Source organism: Lepidochelys kempii, chromosome 23 (assembly GCF_965140285.1).
Source record: "Lepidochelys kempii isolate rLepKem1 chromosome 23, rLepKem1.hap1, whole genome shotgun sequence".
Lineage (NCBI taxonomy): Eukaryota > Metazoa > Chordata > Testudines > Cheloniidae > Lepidochelys > Lepidochelys kempii.
The window spans coordinates 5,130,184-5,156,349 of record NC_136402.1 but is presented as its reverse complement, the minus strand read 5'-3'; the positions used below and the strand labels follow the sequence as shown (position 1 = coordinate 5,156,349).

At 56.3% G+C, this 26,166-nt stretch overlaps 1 protein-coding gene across 1 annotated transcript; it reads right to left on the bottom strand.

Annotated features, from left to right (window-relative positions):
• On the bottom strand, nt 1-26,166 carry DACT3 (dishevelled binding antagonist of beta catenin 3). The gene is made up of 4 exons (XM_073321808.2): nt 25,855-26,166; nt 5,027-5,138; nt 4,461-4,616; nt 1-4,111 (listed from the first exon to the last, which is right to left on the bottom strand). The coding sequence occupies exons 1-4, from the start codon at nt 26,074-26,076 to the stop codon at nt 2,433-2,435; spliced, it is 2,169 nt and encodes a 722-aa protein (XP_073177909.2). The 5' UTR covers nt 26,077-26,166; the 3' UTR covers nt 1-2,432.

Sequence of the window (26,166 nt, the reverse complement as noted above, 5' to 3'; positions counted from 1 at the left end):
TTCCACAAATAACAGATTTTTATTTACAAAAACGGGGTGACAGGGAGGGGGAAATTATATATAGAAATACAAGACTGGCAGGGGGGTTTGCCACAGACTCCAGGGAGGTACCTATGTACAGCGCGGACTCCAGAGGAGTTACGATACAAAATCAGAATAATAAATACGTTCATTTAAACAGCATGCGACACAGTGAACGTCGCGCCATGGAAGTGCTGGCCCAGCCGGGGGGCAGGGGTCTGCGGCAGGGGACTAACACAAGCTGGGCTCCTGTTGGCAAGTTAATTATCTGTGTAGCGGGCATGGGTGTCTATTTCAGGGTAGCGCTCAGGAACAGGCTGGATCTCCTTAGTAACCGGCCCTGGCAGAGAGATGAAACCCACATAACCGGGGAGGGGGATTTTAACTGCTGCTGTGATGGGGCCGGATGGAGACCCTTGGAGAGGGATCCTTCCCGGTCTAGCCCCAGAGTGGGCACAACCCCGGGCAGGGGGAACTCACCCCTGCACCCCAAATGCTACCCTGAGCCAGTCTCAGCCCTGCCCGGGAGGGACCCCTGTCACGGGGGGTGGGGGAGGGGGTGAGCACCGCCCAGGCTCATGGTGTCTCCCACTGTGAGCAGAGACCCAACAAATTGATTGCAGACGGGGAGAGGGGGCCACGTTACCCAGCTGGGCTGGACTGGAACTGAGGAGCTGGAGGGAAAAGGCCCCTGTATCTCATGCCCCTGAGACCACAATGCTGTCCTGCCCCCACCACGCTCATCAGGGGCTCCTAGAGTATCTGATGAGCTGCTGCGGTGGGAGCATGTGTGCGGGGGGGTGGGAGGTAGCCAGAGTCCGTGCCCCCAGGCATAGACTCCCAAAGGGAGAGGATGGGAGTGCCACCACCCTGAGATCTCTGCACCTTTAATCCGGCACGCCGAAGCCCTGGGGCACGATCCACGGGTGCAAGGAAAGACACAGGCCCATCCTAACCCAGAAGCTGCCGTTAGCCTGGTTGGGCCCAGATCTCAGCAGTCCACAAAATCTGCAAGGCGATGAACCGGCTCGGTGCCAGCCGCCAGGGTGTTGGCACGCGCTCACTAGTGCCCACAGCGTCACCATTAACGGACCCGAAGAGCTCATCCATTCAGACACGATCGCATCAGCATCACAACCGCCTCACCAGCGCCCCAAAGGCAGCTCCCCCCCCCCATGCAGGGGGCGTCACCCCCAGGGCCCATGGTTGCACCAGTGCCCCACTTTCACCGTTAGTGTCTCCGAGGCCGCTCGGCATCAGGATTTTACCACTAGCGTCCCAGCACCAGGGTTTCCCCAGTGCCAAGCGGGGGTCTCGTATGCAGCTCACTTGGGAGGCGTCATGCACCAGGAAGCGAGCGCTCACGCACAATGGTGCCAGGGCAGACTGCAGCTCCCCCACCCAATTCCCTCCCCAATTAATTTTAGTACCTGCTCCCCAGCCGCAATGTAACCCACTGACCCCCAGCAGCCAGTGCCCCCTGCCCCGTCATGGCATCCCCCTGGCCTTGCAGACTGGTGGGGGGCAGGGGGGGGCATCTTGCACCTCTGCTAAAAATTAAACCTGGGGGCTTGAACCTACCAGCTTCTGGCCTGAGGTTTGCATCAGGGGGCCGGGCAGGGAAGGGTTTGGGGAGGAGGATCTGGTAGTACGGCAAAGGGGGAAGAGACAGGGTTGCCACCCCTCCAGGATTGTCCTGGACTCTCCAGGAATTAAAGATGAATTTTTAATTAAAGATGATGTCATGTGATTAAACCTCCAAGAATAGGTCTAACCAAAATTGGCAACCCTGGGAGGAGAACTAGACCAGTGGGAAAGGAGATCAGAGGGGTCCCAAAGCTGGGAGGGATGGAGGGATGACATGCCCCTCCCAAGGTAAGTAGGAGTGGGGGGTGTGAGGTGAGGGGGCCCACCAGGCTGGGGGTGCATGGATCCAGGGTGGGTCAGGGGGTCGAGGGGAATCCCCAGGCTAAGGCAGGTCAGGGTGTAGATCAGGCTGGGGTTTAGGTCAAGCGACATTCCCAGGCTGGGGGTGGGGGTGGGCTGGATTACCCTGGAGGGCTTGGATCAGGTTGGGAAAGGGACACTCCCAGATTGGGAAGGTAGATGGGGGGGTGAGAGTCAAGCCCCCCACAAAAGGCCAGGGTGTATGGAGTGCGGTGGATCAAGCTGGAGGGGGTATGGGTCAGGGAATACTCCCAAGCGAGGGGAGTATGGGGCAGGGTTTGTTGGGGCCACCACCAGGCAGGGGACATAGACCGGGAATGGGTTAGGCTGCCCCAGGCCAGGGCAGTATGGGGCAGAGTTGGTTGGGGGGGTAGAGGAGGCTGGAGAGGGGGTGGGCCAGGGGCACCCCCAGGCTGCAGGAGGTGACGAGGGGGATTAGACCCCCCCCCTCCAAGCCCAGGATCTCACACCGTCGTCATCACTTTCAGGGAACCCGAGCGGAAGCGCATAATTTTCTTCTTGAGGGCGTGGGAGGCCTTGATCTTGACGAAAACCTTGGGTCGCCCACCGGCCTGGCCGGGCCCCGCGCTGGCGACCAGCTGCGGCGAAAGCTGCTGGGGCCAGACCAGCCCGCTGCTCTCGTCCGTGTCGCTGGAGCCGGTGCTGAAGGCGGGCGAGCCGCCCTCGCTCAGGCTGGACTCGCTGTCGCCGTAGGCCAGCCCCTCCTCCAGCCGGCACACGGGCGCCCGCCGCGCCCCACCGCCCCGCCCGCCCGAGCACTCCGAGTCGCTCCCGGCGTAACCGTACAGCACATTGCGGGGGGGCGAGGGGGCGCCTGGCCCGCTCCGCCCCGCCCGCCGGCTCCGCCGCGGCTCCCCGGCGCCCGCCTCCTCCTGGCAGATCTCTGCCGTCGAGCGCCACTTCCGGTAGCCGGCGGCGCCGGGGTGGGGGCGACGCTGCCGGGACGGCTTGAGCACCACCTCGTCCCGCTCCACCGTGTGGTACTTGGTGCCCGAGGCGCCCGGCTTGTTCAGGAGGCTGTTCTCCGACTGAGAGCGCGCCGCCTTCTTGCCCCGGGGGGAGCCTTTCCTGGCGCTAGCCCGGCGCCCCCCTGGTGCTTCCCCCCCTTCCTCGGTGAAGCGGCACTTCTTGGGCATCGCCGCTGCCCGAGGTCTCTCCCTGGCCGTCACCGGGGCCCGCTCTGGTGACAGCTCCACCGAGCGCCCCTTGGTGAGGGGAGGGGGCTTCTTTTTGGCGCCTCGGTGGGCCTGCTGGGCGCGGGGCGGCTGCTGGGCCGGGATGTACTGGGCCTTCACCATCTGGCAGGCCCCGTCCTCGGTGCAGGCCAGCGGGGGGCGGCCCCCCCTCTCCTCATAGGGAGCGGGTTCCTGGCCGTTCCTGGCATGGGCACCGTCCTCGCCCGGCCCCTCCTCGTAGTGATCCACCGACAGGGCAGGCCGGAGGTGGGCGAGTGCCTGCAGCTTGGGGGGCTTCTTGAGGCTGGAGTGCGGCGGGGCGTAGCCTTCGGGGGCCCCCTTGCCGGCCAGCGTCCTCTCGGCCGCGGCGTCCCAAGACGACCAGATCCGGGCGGCCACGCCGGCCCCGCCCTCGTAGCCGCAGGGCGAGGGGGTGCTGCTGCCCCGCTCCATGGCTGGGGGGTGCTTGCGCTCCGCCTGGGGGGCCAGCAGCTCTGAGGGCCTCTTGCAGAGGCTGTTCTGGCGGGCCACTGCCTTGGCGGGCGGCTCGGCGTTGAGGCTAGTCCGGGGCTTGCCACCCCGCGCCAGCTGGCTGCGTCGGCGGATCAGCCGCGAGATGTAGCTCTCCACCTTGTGGCAGTGAGCGGCCTCGGGATAACAGGGCATCTCCTGCCCCCCGAACTCCTCCAGCCCCCCAGCCTGCTCCGCCCCATAGGCCAGGCCTGGTGAGAAGGGGGCGGCATCGTAGAGGCGGCCGCGGAGCAGTGGGTTCTGCATGGCCACAGCGTGAAGGGGACTGGGGTACAGGAAGGGGTCCAGGCTGTCCCGGGGTGGGAGGCGCGGGGGCGGCTCGGAGGGGTAGTCCTGACAGCTGGAGTAGGGGGCCGAGTAGGAGCGGGGAACCATGCCCCGCCCGGCCCCGTCTTTGCCACTGCTGCCCATCTCGCCTGCGGGACAGAGAGATACGGACTGAGAGACAGACCCACAAAGGGCGGCTCCAGCTGGAGGGGGGCAGTGCTCAGGCCCCCTTCGCTTCCATAGGGACGAAGGCAACCCCAGAGACAGGCCTGCCCCTTTCACCACCCCCCAACTCTCTTCAGCCATGGCCAGACGGTCCTTGACAGCCCGTCCGGCCCGGTATCCCCCAGGACCCGACCACCGGCCCCGTCCGGCCCGGTATCCCCCAGGACCGGACCCACGGCTCCGTCCGGCCCGGTATCCCTCCCTCTGCCCACCAGATCAGCCAGGCGACCCCCAGCCCCACGCTGGTCTCTCAGGAGCCGGGCAGCCGCTCACCCACGGACTTGGGGCGCTCGCTGGCGTAGCTGCCACGTGACTCGGCCTGGCCGATGCGGGAGCAGGAGCCGGAGATGGAGGGGAAGCCGGAAGAGTCCCCGAAGCAGGAGGCCGGCGAGTCTGAGGCCACGGCGGAAGAGGCACCCTCGTAGAAACCTGCAAGAGATGGCAGCTGTGAGCTGGGGGGCAGCTGGGACAGATTTGTGGGACAGCCACCAATTGAGGGGGGGGGCAGGGATGGGGGATAGGAAGAGGCAGCCCTGAGCTGGGGGGCAGAGATGGACGTGGAGGGGGGCAGCCGTCAGCTGGGGGTAGGGGAAGAGGCAACCATCAGCTGAGGGGCAGGGAAGGGGGAGGCAGGTGATAGAGACTGTTGGGGGGGATGGGAGCAGCCCACGGGGCACCAGCCAGCCCGTTCCCTGGGCAGGTCTCAGCTTGGAATCTGGGGTGTGAGAAGCAGTTTTGGGGTCCCACTTCCCTGCAGGGATAACCGGGGGTGAGAATCAGCTGCATCTCTCCCCCAGTCTGAGACACACACCCCCATATCACACCACCGGGGTTCCTACCCGAGCTGGGCCAGCTGTCCATCTCGGCCGCCTCCCCGCAGGCCTTTTCGGGGTGCAGCCGCAGCCCCCCCACTTGCTGCTCCAGTTCCCACATCAGCCCGGGCAGCGCATCCTGGAAAGGAAACCGAGAGGGGCAGGACGTTAGTGAGGGATTGACACTCCAGCAACAGGGGCCTTCCAAGCCTCCCCATTTGGGGGGGTTGAACTACCCCCCCCAACAGTGCCCCCCACCCAGAAGCCACTGCTGCACATCACCCCCTCAGCCCCCTCCCAAAAATCAAGGCTCAAACCCCATCAGTGGTAGATAGTTGGGGGGGGGGTCAGCTAGCCCCTAAGTGCACCCCTCATGTTTACATTCAGTTGAACTTTGCACCCCGAGGGGGGTATCATGGTGGGAGGGGGATGTGCTGCAGACAGCCCACATGGGGGGTGGGGTAGGGTCTGCTGGGTGACCTCTGACCTCCAGACAGATGGGTGGGGGGAGACAATGAGACCCATTTGGGGCTGTCGCTCAAACTCTGCTGGAGACAAAAAGGGGGGGGAACATCCTCACCCCGGGGAAGTGGGGGAGCTGACAGCTCCAGGGCTGGAGGGGGAGGGGAAACAGCCACCACCTGTCCCACTGCATTGGGATACCCCAATCCCCACCCCCACATCTGGGGTGTGCAGCCGCCCAGGGAAACAAGGCCCAAGGAGCCAGGGGATGGGCCCCAGGCTCTTTGGAAACTGTGCTGGCCTCTACCCTGCCCCTATAAGGTCAGGAAAGCAGGAGGCAGCCAGATCCCAAAGCTCCCGGGCCCAATGGGGGTGGGGGGAAGCTTCCTGAACTCCAAGGAGCCGGGGTGGGCACAAGGGTGGGGGGTGTTCTGACGGGGCCAGAGCCAGTCAGGATGCGGGGGCAAAACAAGAGGAGAGAAAGAGAAAGGAGGAAAAGGAGGAGAGAAAAGAGGGAAAATGAGAGGAGAAAAGGAGGAGAGAGAACAAGGGAAGGAAAAAAAGAAGAGAAGAGAGTGAGGAAAAACAAGGAGAGAGAAAGAGAAGAGGGAACAAAGGAGAGAAGAGAACAAAAGGGGGGAAAGAATGAGAAGAGTAAAGGAGAGACGATGTCATGAAAAACACCTTTATTCACATCAAATTTCATTAAAACTTTTAAAAAATGTTCTAAAATACCGAGACAGGGATAAAACAAAGCACAACACACCCGGCGGACATTAAACTTGAATCCCTAAAGCATCAGCACCCCCAAGTTCACGCAAACTCTTAACACCCCAAGTCAACCGAACAGCGTCCTGGCTATAAGTCAGTTCGTAAAAGGTGTAATCAGTCCGCTGCCCGTCGGTTCCGGTGAGATTTCTAACCGGCTCTCCTGCGCCAGGAGAGAAGAGTGAGAGAGAAGGAAAAGACAGGGGAGGAGAAAAAGAACAGGACGGACGAAATCGAACAAGAGGGAGGGAGAGGGAAAAGGAGAGGTGTGTTGGGACGGACGGACAGATGGGGTTACGTGGGGATAGACAGACAGAAAACACAACAGGAAGAAAAAAGGAGAGAAACAAACGAGAGAAGGAACGAGAGGGGAGAAGCAGAGAAAGGAAAAATCTCCTCCACCCCTCCAACACAGACCCCATTTCCTTGCCATCCCAATGGGGAGGGGAGAGCTCCCCAGCCCTGCACTGGGGACACGTACACACACAGGCCTCCCCCGGCGCATCCCCGCTATCTCTGCTTCACACCTGGATGCCTTCCCCTCTGCCTGGCTCAGAGATTGGGGCGGGGGGTGGGTTCATTTATCACGGCTCCTGGGGAAAGGGGGGGCGACACCCGGTCAGCGCCGGAGGAAATAAATTATTCCTACTACAACGGCAACGTCGATGAATACATTACAGTGCAGGGGGCTGCAGACAAAGGGGCCATGGGGGGGGGTATTCCCAGCCCAGCCCAGATCCACCCCCCTACTCCATAAATTCAGCCCATGTCCTCCCCCCCCACTTCACGAGTGACATTCTAAATCAGGGATTTATCCTGCTGCTCTAGGGACATCTGATAAATGCCCCCCCCCCCATTCCTGACCCTCAACTCTGTATTGTCCACCCAGCACCTAACTGGCCCCCTCTGTTTCCACCGTCTGTCTCCCAGAGGCCCTGGGCGTCAGGCTCATGGGTGAAGTCCAGCCATTTTGTGAAGAGGCTGGATGTAAAAATGGTAAATTTCCTAACTAAGCTCCCCCTCTCCGCCCCCCCACCCAGAACAACAACACTGTAAAACTCTGGGGGGACCCGAGGGTTTGTTTTCTTCAGGTCTTTTGGCTTCAGCCTAGCAGCAGAGAAAGAGAAAGGCTGGTGAAGGAAGAGGGAAGGATAGCCTAGCAGCCAGGGCCTCTAGCCTCCGACTGAGGAGAGGGGGGTTCACTTCCTTGATCCACCACAGCCTCCCTGAGTGACCTTGGACACAAGGCTCTCTGTGCCTCAGTTTCCCCATTTGTACAATGGGCATAGCTGCCTTGCCTCACAGGGATGCTGTGAAGATCCTTCCGTTAAAGTTTGTGGGGTGCTCAGGTGCTATATTAATGGGTCAAAAGCAGGACTTGAAGTGAGGTGGTTGTTACATGGACTATCCAGAAGGGGGCAGCACCCACAAGCCAGGCCAGAATTTCCATTTAGAGACCTCAGTGAATTGGGTGCTGAGGTCCCAGGTGAGGATGCTGGGCGTTGGAAAACCTAGCCCTCAATGGCCTTGGCCCCTGGACTTTCTGCCCCATCAAATCCTCCAATGGCGCTAGTCAGGTTTTCATCCTACTATCCCACGCCCATCCCCACGGTATCTGGGCACCTTACTATAAGGGTGCGTGTGGGCACCCCATCAAGTACACATGGAACGGTTGTGCCGGATCAGGACTGAAACGACCTGCATGCATCACCCATGTGTTAGCTGCACTTTCCCCATGTTCAGACAATCCAGCCATGCAGGTCCCACAGCCGAACCGGCAGCCGTCGGGGTTTTAACTGCTGTGTCAGCTAGACCTGCTTTGAGCTAGGCCGTAAGGGGGAAGGTTGGCAATCTGACAGTCTAACCACTAAATCATGCTCCTCTCCCAGAGTGAGGAATGGAACCCAGGAGTCCTGGATCCCAGCCACCCCCTCCTACCCACTCCAATCCACTAAACCCCACTCCCCTCCCATAGCTGGGAACCCAGGAGCCCTGGGAGTTAAACTGCCAGCCATAAACGTCTGACAGCGTGGAAAAAAAAATTTCCAAGGGGGCCTTTCAAAATAAAAACCAAATTATTGTCTTTGAGCTACGAAGCTCAGCTAAGGGTCTAGGCCCCCAACTGGTGTAAATGGGTGTCACGCTCTTGGAGTCACCGGGCCAGATCCCCAGCTGGCTCAGCAACACTGGGATGAACAGAACCAGATCCTCAGCCGGTTCAAGTCAGCATCACTCCACTGGCACAAACAGCGCTGAACGGATTTGCACCAGCTGAGCTCCTGGTCAAAAGATTTTTAATCCGGAAAAAGACTTTAAAATCACCCCCTAGGAAGTGCCAGATCCCAGCAATGCCCCATATTACCCAGCACCCTGCCTCCCCGTGGCTAGTTCCAGATATTTTGGGGGCAGGTGCGAGGCACTGCGGATAGGACCGTGACCAACTAACCCACCTACGAGGGAAGTTATCCCAACCTCCATCCGTTTGCAGTGGGCTTATACCCCGAGGCAGGCAGATTTATATCCCATGTAAATTTTTATCCCGGCACGTGTAGCCACAACCGTTCTTATTATTCCTATAAATGGCTAATCCTTTTTGGAATCCTGCTAAGCTCTGTAATATCAGGTGCTGGTGCATTTCAAATATCTAAATCCACACACACACAAATGGGTTTGAAAAACCAATCCCAATCCAACTGCCAGCAGCCACGATCAGCCTCTGGTAAAGGATGGAGCTGAAAGATACATCCTGGGACACAACGGCAAGGAGCACTGGATCTGTGATTTGAATGGGTGTGTTATCGGCAGCCCAAATAGCGATGTCAATTATTAAGGTTGTCTGACAGTTTCCATTATAAGAGCCTGTTTTCGGTTACTTATAACTTTAGCTATTCAGGTTGAAATTTTCCCTGCTGGGTGTCAGCCTCCAGCTGAATTTTTCTGGAAAGTTTCAGGTAAAACAGGTCAGCTGTTTTTGAGAACAAAGTTAGGGGGAAATATAGCGCTTTGCCCATGCTTCCAAAAAATAATTTTTTTTTCTTCCAACCATTCGGTTGAGAAGCTCTAGCGCCTCCATGCTTTGGGGCAGGGACTTGAAATCTGGCAGAGGGGCCAGGGATGTGCCTTCTGCTGTCTCCCTGAGAATCTGTCCTGTGTCCCAACCAGACTGCCCATGCACCATCCCAACAGAGCAATTGAACATGCTCCAGCTCAGGGCTGCAGGGGCTGAGTAGGACTCCTGGAAATTGCTCCTTGGGGAAAGGGGGAGGGCGATGCAGCACAAAGAGCAAGGAGATTCTCTCCTACACTCTGAGTGCTCCCCCTGTTGGCACCATGCAGCATGCAAGAGGAGACAGCTGCCAGGCTGGAATGCAGAAGGGTGAGGAGGCTGGATGGGGGAACAGAAGAGATGCAGGTAGGGAGAGGGAGAGAGAAGCGGAGTGGGATAGGAGGAGGACCAGTCATGAGGGATTTTGGTGTCAGCAAATAGCTGTGAAACCCACAGTCAACACGTGTCTCTCATCCCCCTCTAGTGGCAGATCCACATAGAAGATAACAGCTTACTACTGCTACCAGGACTGCGCTTTGAATCAAATGACCCCAACCCTGATGACACCCCGCATGTGTGAAAGGGTCAATATGGCTCCACAGGGTGAAATCCTCGCCCCTCCCAATTTTTAAAATCATAGGAAATTACATTTTTAAAAACCCCTGCATTAAGAGACCTGGTGTGTATTTAAATCTAGCCTACTTTCCTGCTGGCTTCGCGGCTAAGATTAGTTGCAGCGCAATATCAGACAACCTGCCTCCGGGAAATGAATCTGATCTGGTTAGAGATTGCAGAGATCCTATTAATGCGGTGGGTTTCCTGTCTGCATTTCACCTCGCTCAGGAACCCTGAAACATAGCTGGGTTGTTTTCACTCTGATTCTAATCGGTTCCACTTCTTGCCTCTTGCCAGCACAAGGCAGCAAATATAATCATTCATGTATGCGGCACTTGCTACCTCCAGAATACTGTATAAATATTAACCCTTTCTGCTTCCCAACTCTGCACTTTCCTTGGTTTACAAATTGGGGAAACTGAGGCATGTTGACTTTCCCTACAACCAGAGTGGCAATGGCAGAGCTAGGAATAGAACCCAGGAGTCCTGGCTCCCACTCCCCGCCTGCTCTCATCCACTAGACCCCACTCCCCTGCAAGATCTGGGAATAGAACCCAGGAGTCCTGATTCTCTTGTCCCTGCTCCTCCAGCAATTAAATCCCATCCCTTCCCCTTTAAAACTAAACATAGCTTGTTCAGTTCTCCAAAAGAGAGCTCAAATGAGAACCAGGTGTGGGGCTCATCCACATTCATTCTGCACACCACCACTGCTCTGAGCTATCCCCCGCCAAATTAAAGATCGGACCGGGGAGAGCGTATGGGATAAATTACCGAATGGAGCCACATACAGACATTGATGGGGGGGATACATTTAAACAGGACACCCTGGAGCCACAGTCAGAAAGGCAGAGGAATTGTGACAATCTCAGCAGTACTCGGGGCTCTGTGAAGAAAGGGAAGGGAGGAGATCTGGGGTGGGATTGGTAGAAGCTCTGCAGGGAGTGACGACGGGGCCGGGAGGGGGGGTGGGACGGAGATGGGTGCTCTACTGTAGTGATTCAGAGATTTTCAGCCCAGAAGGAACCATCAGTCTGATCAGCCTGTCCGACCTGTATTACCTAGGCCAGAGAATCCCACTTCCAGCCCATATCTTGTGGTTGAGCTAGAACGGGAAAGAAATGTCTGATTTCAGCATAAAGCCTCCAAGCGGTGGAGAATCCACCACTGCCCCTCAGTCAGTTGTTCCAATGCTTAGTTCCTTTTCCTGTTAAAAACTTGAGTCTTATTTACAGTCTGAATTTCTCTAGCTTCAGCTTCCAGTCACTGCCTCTTGTAATGGCTTGTCTGGTAGGTTACCAAGCCCTTTACACCAGAGATCTCCCCCGCGGATGCTTATCCACCCAGACCAAGCTGCCTCTTAGGTGTCCTTTCAATAAGCTAAATAGACTGAGCTCCTTCCCTCTCTTGCTGGGAGGTGGCTTTTCCGGACTTCAACTTGCTCACCTCTGAACCCTCTGTGAGCTTCCCCCACTCCTGTCTGGAGTGTGGACACACTATCCCAGTAGCTGTATACAGAGGTAAGGCTAGGGGCTGGCCAGAAAGCACAAATCCCCCTCCACAAAAAATGTCAAGGTTTCAAGTTTTGTTTTTATTTCACGCTGGAACGAACCGAGACCTTTTGAAATTACTCACAAAAACACCACAGGGGAGAGAGAGAGAGAGAGAGAGACCCACCCTGAAACAGCCAACAGCCCAGAGTTAGGACGCGTTCCTGGGATATGGGACACCCAGGTTCAAGTCCTCTGGGAATAGGACTGGTATGAAGAAAGTGACGAGGGAAGCGCTATTTGCCTTCACATCACACAAGAACCAGGAAGTCGCCCAATGACATTAATAGGCAGCAGGTTTAAAACAAATAAAAGGAAATATTTCTTCATCCAGCACACAGTCAACCTGTGGAACTCCTTGCCAGAGGACGTTGTGAAGGCCAAAAGTATAACCGGGTTCAAAAAAGAACTAGATAAGTTCCTGGAGGACAGGTCCATCAATGGCTATTAGCCAAGATGGTCACAGGAACAACTCTGGGTGTCCCTAAACCTCTAACTACCAGAAGCTGGGACTGGACAACAGGGAATGGATCACCTGATAATTGCCCTGGTGTGTTCATTCCCTCTGAAGCACCTGGCATTGGCCACTGTCAGAAGACAGGCTACTGGGCTAAGAGGACCCTTGGTCTGACCCAATATGGCCATTCTAATGAATAGAACCCAGGAGTCCAGATTCCCAGCCCCACCTGCTGAGCAGTATCCCTGTTTTACAAATGGGGAAACTGAGGCATACTGACTTACCTAAGATCAGAGAGGGAATGGCAGAGCACAGAATGGAACTCAGGAGTCCTAACTCCCAGCCACCCTTGTTCTAACCCCCTGCACCCCACACCCCTCCTAGAGCAGGAATAGAACCAGGCGTCCTGACCCCCAGCCCCCTGCTCTGACCCACTAAACCCCACCAGAGCTAGGAACAGAACCCAAGGGTCCTGAGACTCCCTGCCCCATCCTGCTCTAACCATTACTCTCCACTCCGTCCCTTTAAAACTAAACATGGATTGTTTAGTTCTTCAGCTGAGAACTAGAATGAGAACCAGGCATGGGCCAGCCCAGGGAATTGAACCGGTGTCTCCCATTTCCCTGAGGAGCACCTGGCTGGAGAATCAGCCTCAGTCTCACCCCTTTGTAGAAGTCATTAACTAGCCACTGGGCCAAAAAGAAAGAGATTGGGTAGCCCAGTGGTCAGGGCTGTCGCTGGGGATTCAGCAAACCAGGTTAAAGGCCCTACTCCAATGCCAGCCAATCAGGGCCTTGCACTTGAAATGGATGCTCAGACGGTTTGTCAGGTTGAGGATGGGATTGACAGGTGCGTCTACACTGCATTGCTAACCTGGGTATGTGGAACCCAGCATGTGGACTCGGCCTTTCGAAGCCCGTGCTTGAGCGTCCACTCCACTTATAAGTGCTGGGCTGGGGTCTCTCACCCATGCTAACACGTCCACACTGCACTACATGGTCTGCAGCCCGTCTCTGTGTCCACACTGCAAAATGACGGGGCTCAGGCCTGAGTCACACCAGGAGCGGGGCTCTGATGCACCCCACTAGCAGGGTCCTCAGTGAGTGCTTGCTGACCCAAGACAGAGTAATTTGTGTGTGGACACAAGGGGTGGGGGGGTAACTGGGCTTAAACTGGAGTCAGAGCCTGGACTTAGTGTGCAGTATAAACGTGCCTGGCAACAGCCACCGTGACCCCTCCGTCTGCTTCGGAACCAGTGCTTTCCAGACTATAGTCCCCCCTCTAGTTGCATTCTTTGCTCCTAGACACACGATCTTGCCTTTGGCTGCATTCAAACACATGTTTAGATGTTGGAGCAACAAGGAGACAAAGACACAAGCCAGACCTCGGCAGAGCCGTTATCGTCCAGCTAACAGCCATAAGCAGGGAGGTGGACGCAGCGGAGCTAAAGCAGAGATCGCAGCAACCAGAAATGGAAAAGTACCAACAGATCCCGTGACTTCTGAGCACCAGGGCTAGGCTGAATCCAGCCGGATCAAACTCTGCGCCTTTCACGGCTCAGGACAAGGTTAAAAAAGGGTTAAACCGTAGAATTCAGTTTTAAGTAAACTCAGTGCAGCAACCCAGCATCCCGCAGAGCCAAGGGCCAGGCTCTGGATGTGTGGCTAGGACAGCAAATGGATGGTGGCTCCAACGCCGTGCGAGTCTCTAATCTGCATGCCCCACAGGCACTAGGATCTGCTGGGCCGGATTGGACCAGCACCTCCTCTTGCACAGTATCGTGGGGCCCGATTCCCAGCTATCTACCCCCTGTGTTTGTGGCAATGATGGTGGGAGGTGGTTTTAAGCCCCTCTGCACAGTGCTCCCCACCGCCCCGGCATATTCTAGGCCTCCCCCAGCCCCCGGTGTTAGCTAGTGCAGCCTCAGGGCTGCTCTAATTCACACTCTGTTGCCTCTGGAGGACAGAGAATAGCCACAGAGCAGTGTGCTCTGACAATGCCCCCTATCCACCCCCTATGTCGGGGGGCTGGGATCCAAGTCCTCTTCCTAGCCAGTGTGGAGCTGGGGTGAGATCCCCTTGTGGAGGAGGGATTCTCAAGGGGCGTTTCCACCCATTTTAAGACCAGCTGGGCCTGAGCATTGGAACTGTGTCTGTGACAGCAGCAGCTGCTTCAGAGGAAGGTGCAAGAACCGCCCTTCCTCCCTGCTCCCCCCACCCCCGGTGGGCAATGATATACCCAGCCAAGAGCAGAAGTTCCTGACAGACCCCTAGGTTAGTGGGTTTGCGTATGCCCTGAAGCATGAAGGCTTATATCCCTATTACCAACAAACTTCCTATTCTTGTTTTATATAGAAAACTTCTAACCCTTCCTTTAAAATCCTGCTATGCTCTTGGCCTTAATAATATCATGTGGCAGGGAGTTCCATAGGATACCACGGTAGGGGTTTCTCTCTCTCTCTCTTCTTGCCAGGTTTCAAAGTTCCACCCTTCACCGAGCCAGCGGCCAGAGGTGACTTCAGATTCATTACACCTACTAGCAGAGGCTGACCCAGAAGAACAGAGACAGGGGGAGCATCTCAGCCCCCATTCTCATCTCCCTCAGTGGGAGGACAGAGGCATGGGCTGGTCTCGCTAGGTTTTTACACCCCCCTCCCCCATATTTCAGATCAGCACCTGGCTTGCAGGTTTAGCCCTCTGGCTAGTAAATCTCCCAGCCTGGCCATATTGGCTAGCACATCCAACACTGGACTAGTCTAGGAGGTAGAAAGGTTGGACCAGCTAGAGGCAGCATGGCTCAGTGTATAGGGCACCAGACTGGGAGCTGGGTGCCCTGGCTCTATTTCATGCTCTGCCCAGATTGTGAGGCATTGGCAAATCACTTCTCTCTGCTTCTCCTCCTGCCTAGACTGTGAGCTCTTTGGTGCAGGGACTTTGCGGCCGTGCAGCGCTTGGCACAATGGCCCCTGATCTCCACTAGGTGGTACTGTGATATACGGTGATAAATAATAATCCAATGTTGGCAATTCTTGCACTTCAAGACCCAGCTCCCGGAGTCATGGGAGAACATCTGCTTCCGTTTTTTTTTCCTTAATGAAGTAAGGGCTTGTTTAGATGAACTGTTAGCACATGGCAAGCTGGAGCGTGAATCTACCTGGCCATAGCCTGCCATGCACTAACTGTGGCAGACTGTGCTTTGACCTACCCCAGATCTGTGTCTGCAGGGCTTGTGGTAGGGGAGACAGAGCTAGAAAATGGGACCCCCTAAAGGCTCCAGAAGGCAAATGGAGAGAACCCCCCACCCCATTATTTGGGAAAGTCTGCTGATAGCATCGGGCCATCTCATGATTCTGGAGGGGAAGCTGACACATGAGTTTTGGGGCTGGCACCACCCCACAGCTGAATGGGGAGCAGGGGGGAAGCCTCGCTCGTCACCATGAAATCTCAAAGGGCTTTACAGAGGAGGGCAGGATCACAACCCCCATTTTACAGCTAGGGAAACTGAGGCACCGCCAGCCAGCCACCCAGTGGCTGAGCCAGGAAGCGAACCCAGCTCTCCTGCGTCACAGGCCAGTGTTTTAGCCACTAGGCCACACGGCCTCTGGCACAGGGCGGGTAGCAGGGCAGGCCAAAGCACAAACTGCACCGGCCCAAAACTCCAGCATCACTGAGCTGCTGTACTAAGCAGCTAGTTACTACCGGTCCCTGGGGTGCAGTTCAGAGCAGATTGCTCTCCTCCCCGTTGCAGAGGGCTCCTTCAGCACACCGGATCCTGATAGCCAGCAGCCGCCAAGGGGATTGCAGGCTATAATAAGCTTGAGCTTTGTATCGGTTCTCTCTGTCTTGCTCTGGCATTCCCTTAAAGAAGCCGCTGCTCAGCATTCTCCTCCTCCTCCCTCCCCCCACTGGCAAGAGGAGAGAGAGGACAGACCATAAAAGTCTATTGGATGGAAGCATAACTCCCATTTCTCCGCAGGAAAATTCCTCTTGGACAGTCAGGGCTGCTTTCCCGACTGGAGAAACGGGGAGGCTGTATTTAAAAAAAAAAAAAAAAAAGGAACAAAGGTTGGAGACGTACGTTGCACACACACGTGTGTAAAAAACACCCAACAGAGAGAAACACATGACCCATAGGGACAACATTTTGCACCAGCATTCAGGATTCCTGGGTTTTATTCCCGGTTGCGTGAGAGAGTGGTTAGAGCCAGGACAATTGGAAACCAGGACCCCTGGGTTCTATTCCCAGCTCTGAGAGGAGAGTGGGGCCTAGTGATTAGAGCAGAGAAGGCTGGGCGTCGGGACCCCTGGGTTCTATCCCTTCTGTGGGAGGGGAGTTGGGCCTAGTGCTTAAAGCAGCAGGGCTGGGAGTCAGGACCCCTAGGTTCTCTCCCCAGCTCTGCCACTGATGCCTTGAAGGAGTTGCTTTCCTCTCTCCGTGCCTCAGTTTCCCTTCTGTAAACCAGGGGGTGGGGCCATAATACTAACCCACTTTGCACCAGGTGGCTGAAAAGCACCATGCAAGTGGCAAGCATTAAATGATTTTAAAACAGAAAAGAACTTAAACTTCCTGTTGCTTATAAGTACTTCATCCCCACACCTGCCGTGGGCACAGAGGGCCAGGCTTACAAAGGGAAACAGATGCCTCAAGATGCAGAGGGGCACCGAGCAGGATTTTACAAAAGGGCCTGACCAGGTGAGGTGCCTAAATCCCCTGGGCCATCAGTGGCTTTAGATTCTTGGGCACCAACTCTGCCCTGGTGTAGGGGAGTGGACAATGAAGCATCCCACACTATGTATAAGACTGAAATTTCCTAAGGGAGTTAGGCATGTGAATTCCAAAAGCATCTAATTCCCCTAGATTATTTCCCAACCCTAATTTCTGGAATGAGGTTTAAATCGTTAGAACAAGAGCTTGTTAAAAAAAACCCAGGTGCTCCCATAGCAACATTTAATTCCTGCAAAGCTTTCGCTTCGCCAACAAGGAAAAGAATTACAATTTTGTTTGGGGGGTTAAAATTAAACCACCGATTTTGACGTAGGACAAAATTTCTCATCTTCTACGCTTCCAAAACCAAGTTGCAAATGACCATTAATTTGGGGCTGGTACTGATTCCTATCTCGATGTGGGGGGAAACACAACATCCTTTCCCAGAACAAAAATCCAGGTTGGTTTAATTTGATGGAGTCTTGAATGAGCATTTCTAGGATCCAGAAGGGACCATTGTGATCATGTGGTTGTGACCTCCTGGATAACCTCAAATTAATTCCTGTTTGAACTCGAGCAGGTCTTTTAGAAAATCATCTATTCTTGAAGAGACGCGTCACTTTGGAGGTGTGGAAGGGATCTTGGTAGAAACAGGCTAGGTTTCTAATTGGCAGTTCCACGACTGAATTTCTTTAATTAGCTAGATATGGGGAAATATATATATATGGAGAGGGGGAAATTTCTCTGATCAGGTGAGCATTAGGGGTTGCATACTTTTCTTCAATACCAAATGCCGTTGTGTGCCCTATTCTCTAAGTAGTCCTGGTCCAGGGCATGTGATAAAATCTGAATACATGTATATTTCTCTCCATAGAGGTGTGTGTGGTTTATATGCCAAGAAATGATTTTCCCCTGTTAGGCTATGGAAGACCTTAGAGGGATTTGCACTTGAAGCCGGGCTCTAAACGACTTTTGGAAACCTTACTGAGCTGTTACACCATTGATTCTCACAGGAGTTATGCCATGGATGATTTAGCCACTGCTATACTTAGCAACATCCCTGGCTGTGCATTCAGCATCTTCTCTGTGGCTTTCCGCCCCCTCGGTAGTTTTTTTTTTTCCCTCGCCTTCTTAATTACAAGGGATATTTGCATAAAAGCAGATTCTTTTGTTCCTACGGCATTTAACAGCTGCTAATGCCTCCACCTGAACTGAAACCACAATCAGCTGCGCAGCACGGCATGGTAATCTTTCCAGCAAGCCACTGACACGCTCAAGAATGACAATCTGGAGGAAGGTCTGTGGTAGCTCAGAACTTCCCACCACCACCAAGGATAGAACCCAGCGCCTCCTGCCACAAAAGCCCACCTGGGCTGAAGGAGAATCTCCCATGAGGTAGGTGTTAGCAGTACAGGGCTTATGACACTCATCAGAGCTGTCCCAAGTGTATCCAGAAGACGGCAATGCTCGGATATTGTTACACTGTTTCCCTAGCGGATCTCAGATCTTTTCACAAGCTGTGCACGCACACCCAGCAGCAGCAATTAAATGCAGCCACCTCTGGGGGCGGGGGAAGAGTGCACAGCACAGGGGTGGGGTAGATTTTTGGCCAACGGCACCAGAGCAGACCCCTGCCCTTATACAAAGATTTTTTTTAAGCATCTACTCAGAGTTCACAAGCTCTCCTCCTTCCATCTGGGCCTGCTACACACCCTCCCGTCTCAAGGCAACAATGTTTCTGGTAACAAGGTTGGCCTCGTGGTTAAGACAGCAAGAGACAAAGGTTCAAGTCCAGGCTCTGTCACAGACGCTCCCTGTGTGACCCTGGGGAAACTGAGGTGCAGCACTTGCCCATCTGTAAAATGGGGTGCTATGAAGGTCAGGTGCTCAGTTACCATGGTGATGGTTTTGCACAGTTGCCGCGGTGATGGGGACCATACACGGACCTAGCTAGACAGAAGTTCCATGTGTGATCGCGACTCACAGGACACGAGACGGGCACGGACTGCGCTGGAGAGGACCAGACTGGGGGGCAGCCCTTGAATATGCTTCCCCAGCTGAGAAGGGCAGCCAAGGTCATTGTGACTGGTCCAAGACGACATAAGAAGCTCTCCTGGCTGGGTGACGCAACTTATGTCGCTACTTTGGGGTTTCCATGTTGGCTGCATTTTTCTTCTTCTTTCTTGTGTTTCCTTGTCTGAGATCAGGGTCCCATCGGGCCGGGCGCTGCCCAGACACACAGTGACCGAGATCGGGGTCCCATCATGCCGGGCGCTGCCCAGACACGCAGTGAGCGAGATCAGGGCCCCGTCGGGCCGGGCGCTGCCCAGACACGCAGTGACTGAGGCGGGGAGGGGGTAAGAGGGTCTGCTTTGGGGTCAGATAGGGCAGGGGCTCCCAGGAGGAGAGGGTGTGTTGGGGGTCTGTGCAAAGGTCAGTTGGGAGGGGGCTTACTGAGGGTGGACAGCAGGGTCTGTCTCCAGGGCTCCCTGGGTCTGGGGGAATAATGGAGTCTCCATTGGGGTGAGATACAGAGGAGGATCCCTGACGTAATGGGGCCCACCCTGGCACCAGCAGCTTCCCTGCCCCATCCATCCCACTAGCTACAGCTCGGTCCCTCCCTCTGCGACAGTCCAGGCCGGAGTTTAGCTCCTTTCGGCACAGCCCCCCCAGCCCAGCGGTTATGGCCCATAAGTAATAAAGCAGAGATAAGGTGCAGGAGGGACCAGTGGGGGAAGGGAGGCTGCTCACCAGGCAGGAGCCTGCCCCCTTGCATCCCTTCAGCACCCCTCAGCGGCCAGGAATGGGGCTGGGGGGGGAGGGCAGGCAGAGCGAAACAGCTCCAGCCAGCCCAGCCAAGGGGCCCAGTCTGCCCCCAGCAGCCACCGCCAGGCCCCCTGACCATGCAGCTGTCGGCTGCCACCAGCCCTGCATCATGCAGACAACTCTCAGCCCTCCCCCAACCCACTGATTTAAAGTCCAAGCTCCGTTCCCCCTCTGTAGCCAGGGGCTCACCCCCGCCCCTTCCGGGATCTTACAGCTACTCCCTTTGCAGCAGCTTTTGCTTCGATTCTGCAGCCTCCCCACCCAAGATCGCACCCCCCCGCCCCACCGCACGGTGCTGCACCGTCTGGGCAGGATCATTACCCCTGTTTTACTGACGGGGCGAGCGAGGCCCAGGGAGAGGTAGCATTTTGCTGAAGGATCCCACCACCGCCCCGCCTCCTGGCCCCCAGCCTCAATTGTGAGCTGCCAACGGCTTTTGCCTTTGAAGAAGTGAGGAGCAGAGAGGAGAAATCAGACTCCTAGCGGAAAGGCAGGCCCAGCCATAGCCAGTGGGGTGGTGTGTTTGGGGTGGGGGGATGGACGCTGCAGCCGGGGACGCGTGGCTGGGCTTTGCTTTGTCTGAGCATCTCTCCCAAGGAAACCCTAAACCGGGGCCGCTCCGGACGCCAAGCCGCAGCCTCGCGCACCGTCATGTCTCAGGCATGAGCCGACCTCAGAGCGCCGGCCGCCGGCCCATTCCAGACGACTCACGTGTTTCCCCACCACCACCGGGGAGACTCCCACATGCCCCAGCTCCAGCTGGAAGGCAGGGGACCGATGAGGCCTGCCAGAGCGCATGCCGGACGGCCTGTCACTGAGACCCAAGCCAGCCGGGAATGGCCAGGCCAGAGCTAAAGACACTGGCAATGCTAGCCACTGGCACTCCCCTGAGGAAGTTCACCACACCCGGGGAAAGGGGGGTGTCCTAACTTCCATCAGCCAGGGCACCTCCCTGAGGAAGCTCACCACACCAATCTGCGATGGTGTCAGAAGCTCCCCTCCCCTACACACACACACATATGGGGGGTGGGAGGGGAGGGCCAGCACAGCTGCACAGATTGCCCATCCCCTGAGAATTGTATATTTTTCCTGTCCCGAATTGGGAAGAAAAGTCAAAAGTCTGAAAATTTTCACCAACCAGCAATCCAAAAAGAAGTGGAAGAAGAAGAAGACAACGACTGGGTCCAGCTGAAGGGTTTTGTGTTGATTGAAACCTTTTTTATTCTTATCTGCCTTGTTTACTTTTCCCCCCTCTACAAATTAAACTTCAAATTTCCCTTTTACCCCCCCCCCCAAAAAAACAAAAACAAACCTGGATTTTCTCATTTTGGAAAACGTGACGACAGGGAGGTAGTGACAATTCCTAACCCCTTCCTCCCCACCCAAAAATAAATAAATCAGGAAATTTGTCTAAACAACAAAAAAAACTTTCCCACCAAAATATTTGGGTTTCGACGCACTGACGTTTCCCAGTGTGTGGGGGGGAACGGGGGGGACATTTAATTGAAAAAACTCCCAACCTTCTCTGAGGGAGAAAGGAGCCTCCCCATCTCGGGAAGGGACCCCAGCCCAGCCAGAAGATAAAGACCAAAGAAATGGGGGGAGAGAAATAGGATGGTTGAATGCGTGACCCCTGCCCAACACAAGAGGGGGCGGAGTCATGGCACAGGGGCGGGGCCAAGGAAGTGCCCCATGTGAGGTTGCGCCAACACTCTGGATTGCTTTGCCCTGGCCTTGGGGTCTAGCTGGCACTGCTCGGTGGCAGCTCACCACGCCACTGACATACAGTCAAGATGGGAGGGGCGGAGAGGTGTAAGGAGGACACAGAAGTCCAGGCAGCCTGTTCTCTGGCTGACTCATTCCCCCCCAGTCCCTCCACCGGAGCCCAGACAGTCTTGGGGTGACAGCAGGACTCGTCAGCCCATTATCCCACCGCTGGAGCGGCGTTATCAGCACCAAGGCATGCAGCTTGTGTCAACGGTGGGAAGAATTCACCCAGCGCTCAGCATCCTGATCTGACTGCAGCCTCGTCCCCGGGGCCGCACCCACCCACTCCCCGCCGCCTTTCCTCAACGCAAGGTCCAAGGAACAGCTTCCAGACCAGCTCACCCCCGCCCCACCAGAGAATCTCATCACTATGCAAAGCAGGCGCCTCTCATTGGCTGCTGGCTGCTCGCCCCATTAATCCCCTGCTGGAAGACGCTGCCAGGCTTTTTGACAGCGGATCCGCAAACGTGAAGTCGATTTAATTAAGGGGGGGGCAGAGAAAGAGCAAAATCTTTTTATTAAATCAGTAAATAGCTGGCAAAGCTGGAGCTGAAAGGGGGGGCGGGATGGGCAGCTGTGATGTACCAGGCCAGGCAGGAACCCCATAGCCCTGGCAGCAGCAGAAGGGACCAGTAATGCCAGCCTCCAGAACAAGACTTTTAGGGGTCCAAGCGATACCTGGTCAGAGATGGCTGCACAGGCCAAGCAGTGAAATCAGCAAGATAGCACATCCAGGGCACTGAAAATACAAAGCACCTTGCAAGAGGGAGGGGAAAATCAGGACTCCTGGGTTCTACCCCAGCTCTGGGAGGGGAGTGGGATCTAGTGGTTAGAACAGGGGGCCTGAGAGCCAGGACTCCTGGGTTCTACCCCCAGCTCTGAGAAGGGAGTGGGGTTTAGTGGTTACAGCAGAAGCATTTGGTGCCTCGAGTCCTGGGTTCTCTTCCTGGCTCTGACACAGATTTGCTGGGTGATCTGTCTGTGCTGTGCCTCTATTTCCCCTATATGTAGAATCCACCCAGGTCACTACTAGGAGGAAGCTCACCAAGTCACTCAGGTCCTGTAGCTGCCCCTGCTGCAGCAATGCTAAGCAACACTAGAGCATGGGGCTGGAGACGAAGATATTTGCTACATCACTTCAGCCCAGCACCCTGCCACCAGCACCAGTCAACATCCAACGCTTCAGAATCAACCATCCTCCTGGCTGAATGCACTGCAGGGGCAGGTGAGGAATCCCCTTCCTGACCCTGCTCCAGGGACCAGCTCTTGCCCTGGAGCATGACCTTGACTACTCTAACTCCCCCGGCATGGGCAGCAGTCTGGAGCACAGGACAACAATGTCGTCCATCTGTCCGTCCTGCTGAGACAGGGAGGGGCAGAGATGCACCCAGGGAAGGACTCCAGTGAGAATAGCCTTAGCAGTCACTTTCCAAGAGATAAGCTGGTTCCACATACCCAACAGACACCTTTGCCCAGGGCTTGTGAGCAGCTTATTACACAAAGTGACAAGATCCACACAACTTCCCCCGACCCCACTCCAGATGTCGCTGAGGACAGTTTGGTTTGGTACTGCAGGGTCTTAGGTTAGAGCCAGCTCAGAGGTGGGACAGACCCTATCTGAAAGGGGGTTCCAAAGAGGATGGATCTAGACTGTTCTCAGTGGTAGCTGATGACAGAACAAGGAGTAATGGTCTCAAGTTGCAGTGGGGGAGGTTTAGGTTGGATATTAGGAAAAACTTTTTCACTAGGAGGGTGGTGAAGCACTGGAATAGGTTACCTAGGGAGGTGGTGGAATCTCCTTCCTTAGAGGTTTTTAAGGCCCGGCTTGACAAAGCCCTGGCTGGGATGATTTAATTGGGGATTGGTCCTGCTTTGAGCAGGGGGTTGGACTAGATACCTCCTGAGGTCCCTTCCAACCCCGATATTGTATGATTCTATGACACCTGCCCCATACACCAGGGAAAGGCAGCCTGCCCCATTCCTCTCCCCCAGATATGGTCTCCTCAGGCCAGAGAGAGACCTGCCCCACCCAGCACTCACAGCTACAGGCTGAGCTCTGAGAGGCAGGACACCACCGTGAGGATGCTCACCACACCGCTGACCCCTTCCCAGCTAGGACACTGCACTGAGGAAGCTCACCACAACCCCAGCCCCTCCCTGGCTAAGACACCACTGCAAGGGATCTCACCACACAACCGAAGTCCTAGCTGACTCCGGCACAGTGATGTTGGGGTGATGGAGGAACCTGCCACTTTCAACGATGACCGGCCAATCGCATGTTTTGTGAATGACACCCCCCCATCCTTTTGACTCCCACCCCACCTGCTTTCCCCTCTGAGCGGGCTGAGGATGAGATGGGGGAGGATTGCACCAGAGGAGCTGACAAGCTCTGACTGACAGACAGACAGACACCCTGCGCCCCAGAGGACTTTCCATAGTACTACAATGAAGTCAGTGAGCAAAGCTTGATGTACGCCAGCTGGGGATCTGGCCCCACTGACTCCAATGGAGTTACACCCAATTTACCCCAGCTCGGGATCCGGCCCTGCACTGTAAGGTCTTTGGGGCAGGGACTTTCTATGGCTTGTCCGCACAGTGCTCAGCACAATGGGACCCCCCGTTCCCCAGTTGGCGCCCCAGCTATGGCAGGACTAAAGACCAGTCAGACCTCAGAGGGACACCTCACCTGCCATCTCCGGCCTCCCTCTAGCTGCCTTATGCCAGCACACCCACACGGCCTGCAGGATCTTTCCCTTCCACCCGCACGTGGAGGAGAAGACAATAAAGGTGCTTAGTCTAATTTGTCAATGGCAAGACAGCCCTTCCCCCGCATTAGCATTGGGGCTGAGCGCAGACTGAATTCTGTTTCTGAAGATGCCAAAGCAGAAATGATCAATGGTCTGTTGAGTGCAGTGTCCCCACCACCCCCTTCCTTGCTGCACCAGAGCAGACCAATGGGCCAGTCTAGAGCCACATTCTCTCCTAACTAACACGGCTGTTACTCTGAAACCTGTCATTCTCTCCTGGATGGCCTGGAGGATGGACTTAACTATGCACTTGGATTGGGTGCCTTCCTGACCATCAGCCAGTGATCAGCTCTGAAGCATGAGGGCGAGTTTTTGTATTAAAAACAATCTTAACTTTTTTCCACCTCCTACCCAAGCACTGTGCATTGGTAACATCCTGTGGCAGGGAATTCCACAAGTTAATTTTGTGCTGCTCAGGAGAACATAGGTGTTGGAACTAGAGGTGCTGGGGGTCCTGCTACACGCCCTGACTTGAAGTGGTTTTCATCATATATAGGGTTTACAGTTTCTCTAGCTCTCAGGAAAACCCCGACACTGAAAGCCCAGTTTCTATTATACATAGTGGAAGATCTACCAACTAACGCCTCACGGTCCCGCAATAATTCGCTACTTTGTTGCTTACCGGATTCGTGTTCCAAAAGCAGTTCTTAAAATGCAAGCCCATCCAGATCAGGAAGAAAGGCTGGCCCTGGGTTGCTCCTGTTGGGAGCAGAGCCCTTGAGGCCTGACTCCCAGTCTCCTGCTCTAACCACTGACCCCACTCCCCTCCCAAAGCTAGGGATAGAAGCCAGGAGTCCTGGCTCCCAGGCCCCCTGCTCTAACCACACCGCCATAGAGAAAACACTCTCAGATCAACAGAGTCCAACCGCAGGGCAGAGGACAACGTAACCTCGGACATGGTGGTGCCATCAACTTGAGTCAGGCAACAGGCCGGGCCCAGGGGCTCCCAGAGGCCGGAGGTCTGAGATGTTTCAATGAAAGTTAAAGACACAAAGGAAGGGGAGGGGAAGCCTCCTGCTCACCTGCCCCAGGAAACAGGGGCCCCCCTGCTCCCAGAAAACTCTAAAACTGCAGGGCTAGGGGCTCCAACACCCCCAGAGACCTCCACAATACGCAGCTAGGGGCTCCCCCCACAACCACTCAGAACAGCCCCATAGACCCCCCCATGCCCCCATAACAGCCCTGTAAACCCCCCACTGCACAGCTGGGGGTCCCCCCACACCCCATAACAGCCCTATACACCCCCCCACTGCACAGCTGGGGGTCCCCCCACACCCCATAACAGCCCCATACACCCCCCACTGCACAGCTGGGGGTCCCCCCACACCCCATAACAGCCCTATACACCCCCCCACTGCACAGCTGGGGGTCCCCCCACACCCCATAACAGCCCCATACACCCCCCACTGCACAGCTGGGGGTCCCCCCACACCCCATAACAGCCCTATACACCCCACACAGCGGGGGGCTGCCCCCACACCCCATAACAGCCCCATACACCCCCCACTGCACAGCTGGGGGTCCCCCCACACCCCATAACAGCCCCATACACCCCCCACTGCACAGCTGGGGGTCCCCCCACACCCCATAACAGCCCCATACACACCACACAGCGGGGGGCTGCCCCCACACCCCATAACAGCCCCATACACCCCACACAGCGGGGGGCTGCCCCCACACCAGCCCCCCCGCACAGCTGGGGCTCCCCAGAACAGCCCCATACACCGAAGCAGCTATGGGGAGGCCGGGCACAGCCCCCCGGAATTAGCCCCACTGTGCCCAACGAGTCCCGGCCCCGCCGCCCCCGCTCTCCGGACCCGTCCCCACAGGCGCTCGGGGCCCCGGCCGGGACTCACCAGCTGCTCCTCGGGGGCCGGCTCCGCAGCGCTGCCCGGCTCGGTCTCCCCGGCCGCCGCCTGCTCGGCGGGCTCGGTCCCGAGGCGCAGCGCCTGCCGCACCCGGCGCGCCTGCCGCTCCCGGAGCAGATGGAGCTCGCAGAGCCCGGCCAGGCTCCCCTCCAACCAGCCCCGGAGCCGGCCCCGCTCCGGGCTCACGGGGAAGGAGAACGCCCGGATCATCCCCCCGGCTGGGCTCCCGCTGCTGCCCCTGCGGCCCCGGCCAGCGCAGCCGACCCGCTCCGCCGGCGGCAGCTCCGCGCTGTCACCGCC